General features: G+C 63.6%; 1 protein-coding gene across 4 annotated transcripts in view; it reads right to left on the bottom strand.

The window, feature by feature from the left end:
• KIFC2 (kinesin family member C2) overlaps positions 1-9,048 on the bottom strand; it is a 29,568-nt gene continuing 20,520 nt past the window's right edge. Inside the window, exons 14-20 of one of the 4 annotated variants that reach the window (XM_089776118.1) lie at positions 7,972-8,040; positions 7,665-7,769; positions 6,782-6,912; positions 4,549-4,672; positions 4,170-4,299; positions 2,024-2,253; positions 627-890 (exon numbers count right to left, since the gene is read on the bottom strand). In XM_089776118.1, the coding sequence (XP_089632244.1) occupies positions 765-890; positions 2,024-2,253; positions 4,170-4,299; positions 4,549-4,672; positions 6,782-6,912; positions 7,665-7,769; positions 7,972-8,040 (915 nt within the window). In that variant the 3' untranslated portion in view covers positions 627-764. Of the gene's footprint in view, positions 891-2,023; positions 2,254-4,169; positions 4,300-4,548; positions 4,673-6,781; positions 6,913-7,664; positions 7,770-7,971; positions 8,041-9,048 lie in introns of all 4 variants that reach the window. The other 3 variants (XM_075919930.2, XM_075919934.2, XM_089776117.1) reach the window with 3 other exon arrangements.

Genomic DNA, 9,048 nt, shown 5'->3' with positions numbered 1-9,048 from the left:
GGACTCTTTATTAACAGCTCAACTAGTGCACACAGCAGCCGCGCTGCCCCCCCCCAAGTGCTGTGGAGGGAGGCCTGGGGGTGGCAGGAGGGGCCTTTCCCAGCGGGGGCGGGGCAGGAGCACGGGCGTGGGGGGGGGGCAGTGGGACGCTCCAGGCGGTTGCCCAAAGCTCGGGTAAGAGGGGCACAGGAGTGGGAAGGGGGAGGGGAAACGAGCCCTCCACGGCCCCCCCAGTGAGGTCAGTGCGGGCAGCCCTGGCCTGTGCATTCAGACACGCGTGTTCGGCGGAGCAGGCCGGGGGGAGGGGAGGCAAGGCCACGCTGAGTGCCGTACCCAACGGTTACGACAGGCCCTACAATAACAGCAGGTCCCACGCAGCCTTCTGCAGCCCTCCTCACCCAGGGGCCAGCGGGGGGGGGGGAGCCTGGCCCCTTCCTTCTCCCAGGAGAGGGGGTAACAGCTGCCAATACAGGGGGCTGGTGCCCCTGCCGTACAGGGGCACTGCAGGGAGGGGGGATGCTGGTTTGGGAGGGGGCCAGGGCGGGTCTCCAGGCACAGCAGGCTCAGAACAGGCCTGGCCCAGCATTGCTGAGAATGGGCCGGGTGCCCCTCGCGGGCAGGGGAACCAGCTTGGCATGGCCGGCTCAGGCTGGGCCCGTCTCTTTCTCTGCCCTCGGCGTGTGGGATCAGCGCCCCTCCCGCTGCCCCACGGCTCTGCCAGGCTGGAGACGTGGGGGGTCCTGCCCAGCGGGCACAGGGACGGCTCAGAGCTCGCCGTGGCCCCAGGAGTCGATCCGGCGGGAGGCTGGGCCCAGCTCCACCTTGCAGACCCGCTCGGCAAACTTCAGGGAGCACATGGTCTCGCCCGCGTTCTGCTCCAGCACCGAGACCTGGGGGAGCAGACGGAGCCCGGTTAGGACCTGCCGTCACCCCACCCACCTGCCCGCTGAGCGCCCGACAAACCCCCACCCCCAGTGCTCAGCAGCTGTGCCCAGGGCATGGGGGGGGGGAGCTCACTGGCTCTCAAGCCCTCCCGTTGGCCAGAGCGGACAGTCCTGGTGAGTGTGCGAGGTGGAATGACCTGGCCCTGCAGCTCAGCTGATGCCCGGGGCTAGGTCAGCAGCATCCCCCGCTGGCCACAAGCAGCAGCGCCGGGCGAAATACTGCAGGCCAGGGGTCTCCAGCCTTTTTACGCCTGAGCTCACTGTTTGAATTTCAGTGCAATCCGAGATCTACCTCACACGTCAATCCCCTTCCCGCCCCTTCTCCAAGGGCCCTGCTCTTTCGCGTCTCCCTCTCTTGCCCGTCCTCACTCACTTTCACCAGGCTGGGGGGCAGGCTCAGGTCTTGGAGTAAGGGACATGGAGGGCGAGGGGCTCTGAGCTGCTCGGGGGGCAGCTGGGAAGCAGGAAGGGGCTCTAGGCGCAGGCTCTGGATGGCGTTTAGATGCAGGGGTGCTCGGGGCTAGGGCAGGAGCTTGGGGTGCGGCAGGAGATTCGTGGCTGGGGTAGGAGTTCAGGGTGTGGGCTCCAGCTGGTGGCTCAGTGGGGCTAAGGCTGGCTCACCCCTGCCCTGGCCCTGCCCCACTTTTTAAAGCAGCCAGCAAACTTGCTCTATCCCAGGTCTGGTTGTGCCCCCTCTCTGCTCTGTGGAGAAAGGATACAGAGTGGGAGGGGCACCTTGACCTCAGCACCCTCCTCTCCCTCCCCAGCACAGCAAGCAGGGGGCTCCCCACGGGGAGGGGCAGCCCCAAGGCAAAGGGCAGATGAGCAGCAGTGGGGGAGGGACAGCTGAAGTGAGGGCACTTGATGGCCTCTTGGCCACACTAGTCAGGATCCCGTCAGACGCTCCAAGATCGACCAGCAGATCCCGATCGACTGGTAGCTGACCCCTGCTGTAGGCCCTACACAAACAGCAGCGGTTATTCCCCGTTCCTTGCCACCGAACGGTGAATTCCCACGAGGCTTTTGGGCGCACGGCTCTCGGGCGGGAGGCACGGCCCTGCCCCGCCCCCAGCACCCACCTGCACCATCATCACGGTCTTGTTGCCCTTGCCCAGGGAGTCCTGCAGCAGGTAGGTGAGCTTGGAGTTGCGGAAAGGCACGTGGCCCTGCTTGGCTCGGAGGGCCTGGATCACCTCCCCCAGGGCCAGCAAGGACTTGTTAATGTTCTGGGCTTCCTTCAGCCGCTCGCCCTGCGCCCCCGACTTCCAGACCCGCTCGGAACCCGCCAGGTCCACCAGGTTCAGCTTCCCTGGGGTGCCGGAGACATGAGAGAGAGTCCGGGCTGTGGCGGGACGGGACGGCGGCTCTGGGGAGCCCGGCAGAGGTGGCTCTGCCAGAAAGGGGCCCCCGGGGGAGCCGCAGCCCCTCCCTGCCCACCCACCAGACCCCCTCCTCCCTCTCCAGCGAGCATTGGGCCCCCAGAACTGAACCGCATCTAGCGCTGCCCCCTGGTGGCCTTTTGCCGTCACTGCCCCACAAAGGGGGAGGAGCCAGATTCCAGCTCCCGTCTCTTCATCCTCCGCCTTGCAACACCCTTCTAGGTCCAGGCCCCTGGGCAAGGGAGGAGGGAGCCCGGCTCCGTGCTCCCAGAAGGGGCAGGACTGGGGCTAGCCTGTGCCAGCCAGCCAGCCCTTCAGGGGTGCCCCAGTGCCCAAAACCTGCTGTGCAGGGCTCCAGAGGCCATTCACAGGGCCTAGGGCTCCAGCTGCTGCCAGGACCCCTGGGCCCTTTTAAATCACTGGGCCCTTCCTCCATCAGTGGCCCTGTCATGTGCCTTCTTGGGGCACGTCTACACAGGGGAGTTGCTTCGAAAGAGCGACAAGAATGATTAAAGGTTTAGAGAACATGACCTATGAAGCCAGGCTTCATGAACTGGGCTTGTTTAGTTTGGAAAAAAGAAGATGAAGGGGGGACATGATAGCGGTTTTCAAATATCTAAAAGGGTGTCACAAGGAGGAAGGCGAAAATTTGTTCCTCTTGGTTTCTGAGGACAGGACAAGGAGTAATGGGCTTAAAGTGCAGCAGGGGAGGTTTAGATTGGACATTAGGAAAAAATTCCTAACTGTCAGGGTGGTCAAATATTGGAATAAATTGCCAAGGGAGGTGGTGGAATCTCCCTCTCTGGAGATATTTAAGAACAGGTTAGATAGACATCTGTCAGGGATGGTGTAGACGGAGCTTGGTCCTGCCTTGAGGGCGGGGGGCTGGACTCGATGACCTCTCGAGGTCCCTTCCAGTCCTATGATTCTATGAAATAACTCCCCTCATTCCAAATAACAACGCGAGCGGCCACACAACCCAGCCTGCTGTTTTGGAATCAGCGGCTGGTTATTCCCAAGTAAGAATGGCTGCGCGTGAGGAGGAGGGCGCGTCTCTCGAGATCGGTACTTCCGCAGGTATTTCAAAATAACCTGGCAGTGTAAATGTAGCCTCAGTCTTCTCTTCTCTAAACGGAACAAGCCCAATTCTTTCAACCTGCCCTTACAGTGCACGTTCTCTAGACCTTGTATCGTTGTTTTCACTCTTCTCTGGACCCTCTCCAGTCTCTCCACATCTTTCCTGCAATGCGGTGCCCAGACCTGGACACAATGCTCCAGCTGAGGCCTAACCAGCGCAGAGTGGAGGGGGAGAACGACTTCTCGGGTCTCACTCCTCTTCGTGCAGCCCAGAATCAGGTTTGGGTTTTTTGCAACAGCATCACGCTGTTGACTCATTAATCTGTGGTCCAGTCTGCCCCCTAGATCCCTTTCTGCCGGACTCCTTCCTAGACCGTCGCTTCCCGTTCTGTGTGTGACACGGACTGGTCCTTCCTCCGTGCAGCACTTTGCATTTGCCCTTGTTACACGTCAGCCCGTTTCCCTCCAGCTCTTGCTCCAGTTGGTCCAGATCGTTCTGAATTCTGACCCTTCCTCCAAAGCACTCGCAACCCCTCCCAGCTTGGGATCAGCTGCAAACTTCCTAAGCGTCCTCCCTGTGCCCATATCTAACTCCTGGATGAAGACACTGAACAGAACCGGTCCCAAACCAGCCCCCCCCCCGGGGACCCCACTTGCTAGACCCTCCCAGCACAGGAGGTGTGTCTGTGAGGACACAGGGGGAGAGGCGGGGCGGGCCGGGAGCCGGCAGGGGGCGAGGTGGGCCGGGCCGGGAGCCGGCCGGCAGTACCTGAGGTCTTGGTGCCAGTGCTGCAGTTGGTGCCAGTGAAGGTGACGGTGAGCAGGGCGTGGGACCGGGAGCTGTGCTCATTCATGTTGGTGCAGGAGGTTGCCCGGTTCCTCTTCCCCAGCGACAGCATCTGGGCCAAACCCAAAGGTTGAGGGACTGAGCCAGCGGGGGGGGGGGGGGAGCCAGGAAGACCCTCGCAGCCCCCAGCCCCATCTCCAAGACGCAGTCGCACACCCAAGCCGAGACACCAGGGGAGCGCTGCTCCAAGCACAATGTAGGGGCCCTGGAGCACTGACCCCGCCCCTTTGAGCTCCGCCCACCATGCCCCGCCCCCTCCAGAGCCCACGGCTCTATCTGGCGTTGCACTGTCCCCTGGCACCTTTCGGATCTCCCGGAGCCCCTGCACCTCCACGCTGGTCAGCCCCGGCACATGGAGCTGCCCGCTCCCGTCTGGGTTCAGCTTCACGTCCAGCTTCTCCTGCGGCTCCTTCCCGAGCAGATCCCTGCAGGGCGGAGAGACACTGCGGCTGGGCCTGGCTGCTGAGACGGGTTCAGCCGCAGACAGGGCTGCGAGGGCAGAGGACCGGCCTGGGGAGTCCAGGCCTAGGGAAGAGGAATACTAAGGACTTGGCAAGTCGTCCGGACAAGCACTGCCCTCGCCGGGGAAATGCAGCCACCTCTGGTGTGGGGCGGCACAGCCACCCTCAACAGCCGCTTGGCACAAGGGGAGAGGAGTCCGGGATGCAGCTGAAACCAGCAGGACAATGGAAGGAGGCAGCAGGGATTCGGCGCAGCTGGGATTTGACCAGGCCCCAGTTTCAGTTTTCTCCTTAAATCTGCATCTCCAGCAGCACCACGCCCCCTAGTGCGGCTCTTCTCAGTCTGTGCTGAGCGCCCCCTGCAGCACCACGCCCCCTAGTGCGGCTCTTCTCAGTCTGTGCTGAGCGCCCCCTGCAGCACCACGCCCCCTAGTGCGGCTCTTCTCAGTCTGTGCTGAGCGCCCCCTACAGCACCACGCCCCCTAGTGCGGCTCTTCTCAGTCTGTGCTGAGCGCCCCCTGCAGCACCACGCCCCCTAGTGGGGCTCTTCTCAATCTGTGCTGAGCACCCCCTACAGCACCACGCCCCCTAGTGGGGCTCTTCTCAATCTGTGCTGAGCGCCCCCTACAGCACCACGCCCCCTAGTGCGGCTCTTCTCAGTCTGTGCTGAGCGCCCCCTGCAGCACCACGCCCCCTAGTGCGGCTCTTCTCAATCGGTGCTGAGCGCCCCCTACAGCACCACGCCCCCTAGTGCGGCGCTTCTCAATCTGTGCTGAGCGCCCCCTGCAGCACCACGCCCCCTAGTGCGGCTCTTCTCAATCTGTGCTGAGCTCCCCCTGCAGCACCACGCCCCCTAGTGCGGCTCTTCTCAATCTGTGCTGAGCGCCCCCTGCAGCACCACGCCCCCTAGTGCGGCTCTTCTCAATCAGTGCTGAGCGCCCCCTGCAGCACCACGCCCCCTAGTGCGGCTCTTCTCAATCTGTGCTGAGCGCCCCCTGCAGCACCACGCCCCCTAGTGCGGCTCTTCTCAATCTGTGCTGAGCGCCCCCTACAGCACCACGCCCCCTAGTGCGGCTCTTCTCAATCTGTGCTGAGCGCCCCCTGCAGCACCACGCCCCCTAGTGCGGCTCTTCTCAATCTGTGCTGAGCGCCCCCTACAGCACCACGCCCCCTAGTGCGGCTCTTCTCAATCTGTGCTGAGCGCCCCCTGCAGCACCACGCCGCCTACTGCGGCTCTTCTCAATCAGTGCTGAGCGCCCCCTGCAGCACCACGCCCCCTAGTGCGGCTCTTCTCAATCGGTGCTGAGCGCCCCCTGCAGCACCACGCCCCCTAGTGCGGCGCTTCTCAATCTGTGCTGAGCGCCCCCTACAGCACCACGCCCCCTAGTGCGGCTCTTCTCGATTTGTGCTGAGCGCCCCTATGGCGGCACATCGGGTATCCCCCGACCCTGCACTCCGTCTGCAGCAAGATGAGACTCCGCCAGCCAGTAGAATATGGAGGGTTTATTGGTTCTGCGAGGTACGGCACAGCCCCGGTTCCATGTGGGCATCGGAGTGAGGGGCCGGCAGCCTCAGCCCCCTTAGGGAGGGATCCACAGGCCCCTGAACCCCCAGTACTCAGCTTAGTCTCCTCTTCATGTTTTCCCAGCCAAAAACTGCCCTTCTCCAAACCACCCCCTTCCTTTGTTCAGACCCCTTCCCTGGACAGGTGAGGACCAGTTGGGCCATGGACTACGTGATCTGAGGGTCCTCAGGGCAAAGCCCCCGGACAGTGTTTACAGACGCAGGCCAGTAGGGGTCACCCACAGCCCAAGAATAGCGACCAGCTTGTGGACAGCCCCCCACTACATCACAGCCCCCTACAGCTGAGTGTGCTGAGCGCCCCCTATAGCACCACACCCCCTAGTGCACCCTGGGGTCCTGTCAATCGGCACTGGGTGCCCCCAGTTCATGCTGGGCTCCGGGGTGGCAGGAGAGGCCGAGTGGCAGGCGGCTGTACTCGGGGCGGTGCCCGGGAGCGGGCGGGCGAGGGCACAGTTGTGCGCAGGGGCAGGCTTGGGGGGCCCCTCTTACCGGATCACCTCGTTGTAGATCTCCACCATGCTGAGGCTCACCGAGTACGCCCACAGCCCCGCCCGGGCCTCCATCTCCCGGTACAGCGCCTGCAGCGCCCGCTGGTTTATGCCAGGGTCTTCGGGGACACCCTGGAGCCAGACATGAGATGGGGCCTCAGGCTTAGGTGGGAGCCCTCGCAGTGTGGGAGATCCCCATCAATCTGGAGGCCCCCCGCCCGCCCAGCTCCCACGCCTGCCTGGGGCCCGGGGCCCACGGCCTCGCCCGTTACAGCTTTCAGAGTCAGGCTCCACCCAGGGCCCCTTGCAGCAGGGCAGCCCATGCCCAGGGGACTCAATCAACCTGGGCCCCTCCTCCCTGTAGGGCACTTGTGCACCCGTGTGCCCACACGTGTCAGGATCGCCTTCGTGGCTGTCACTCGTACGAGAGTGTGTGCAGCCACTGGCACACGGGTGCATGTGTGCGCGCATCCATCGTGCCCACCAGGACACGTGTGCACGTGTGTGTGTGCATATGTCACTGCCCACAGAACACGTGTGTGCACCGCGTGTAGGAGTGTGCAGGCTGGGCTCCGCTGCCCCAAACCCCCTGTGCTCCCAGGCAGCTCCAAACACCCCCACGTGGGTGGACACCCCCGGCTCATTCCCCGCAGCCCAGCTCCCGAGAGCAGGTGACTGGCGGGGGCAGCAGGAGTCTCATGGCTCCAGGGGTTCTAGGCCTGGGGGGCAGGGCGGGACTCTCCATTCCTCCACCCCAGCGCCCGCCCTCCCAGAAAAGCAGGGGGCTAAGTGAGGGGGGGTCCTCTCTGCCTACAGAGCTCACCCCCCACAGGGCTAACACCCCAGGCCAAGCCAGACTGACCCCCGGTCCCGGCCCCCCCTACCTCCATGGTGTAGGTCTTCCCCGAGCCGGTCTGCCCGTAGGCGAAGATACAGACGTTGTAGCCGTCCAGGCAGGACAGGACGAGGGGCTCAATGTCCAGGAAGACCTGAGCGGGGGCAGGCAGGCGGGCGTCACAGGGGCCGAGAGACCCGTGTCCCGGTGGGGGTGCAGAGTCTGCCGTGTCGGGACAGGCCGCGGAGTGTGGGGGGAGGGGCACAGTGCAGGGGGGCCCCGAGCAGGCGGGGTGAGTGCTGGGAGGGGGGCCAGGGGGCTGAGGCTGCCGGCCGTGCGAGGGGAAAGCCAGTTACCTGCGGCCCTGGCACGCATGGCTCTGGCGGTCCGGGAGGAGCTCCAGGGTCCCGTCCCTGGCTAGGCACCTGGGGATCAAGGGGTCACAAAGCGCCGGGTGGAAAGATCTGTGCAGAATGAAGGAGCCTTTCCCTGCTGGGGCAGTGCCTGGAGCTCCCCTGCAGCCGTGCGCCCCCGGGTGCTCCGCCAGACCGGGAGCACCACCGCCCGGCGCCCTAGAACGCCGCATCCCCTGCTGCTGCTCTGGAACGGTGAGCCGCACCCAGGGCCAGGTGAGGATTTTGCGGGGCCCAGGGCAGCACAATTTTGCAGGGCCCCCCCTTGAGACGGCGCATGCGCGGGGCTTCTTGCAGCGCGGGGCCCGGGGCGGCCGCCCCGCTCGCCCTGCCCTATATCCACCCCTGGCCGCACCCTCCTCTGGAGCAGCACCCCCACACGCCGCTCTAGGAGTCGCCACACGTGCTGCTGCAGAACAGTCACCCCATGTGCCGCTCTAGAACCCTCCCCTTCACATGCACTGACCTAGAACAGCACTCGCCACTCTAGAACCGTCACCTCATGTGACAGTCTAGAACACTGTCCCCTCCCGACCACCGCTGGAAAACAACGCACGGTGATCTAGAACAGCCAGTCCTCACGCTGCTCTAGAACAGTCCATATACACCACACTCCACACGAGGCTGTCCATATACCACTCTCAAATACAACACACGCAAGTCTAGAATAGTCCATACACACTATGCTCTCGAGCAGTCACTCCACACCCTGCTCTAGAACAGTCCACCCACACATCCTCCTCTAGAATAGCTAATCCATTCACACAGCTCTAGAACCCCCTGCCCCACCCGCACACTGGAAGTCCTATGCCCTACGCTGTGTCCTGGAACATTCTGTCACCCGTCAATTTACACTGCTCCCATACGCAGCCGACATGTCTTTGGAGAATGCTCCATGTCACCCCCACATGCGGTCCAAAACCACCCCTCCCGTGTCTGGGATTGCCAAGATGCCGCACTGCGAGCGAGAATGCGGCTTAAAAATCTACAACCCCCATCGCAGGTTCCAACCTTCAGCAA

The sequence above is a fragment of the Pelodiscus sinensis genome, chromosome 2 (genome assembly GCF_052426305.1).
Source record: "Pelodiscus sinensis isolate ZL-2025 chromosome 2, ASM5242630v1, whole genome shotgun sequence".
Lineage (NCBI taxonomy): Eukaryota > Metazoa > Chordata > Testudines > Trionychidae > Pelodiscus > Pelodiscus sinensis.
Note: the sequence above shows the minus strand (reverse complement) of the source record. Positions and strands in the feature narration are given on the sequence as shown.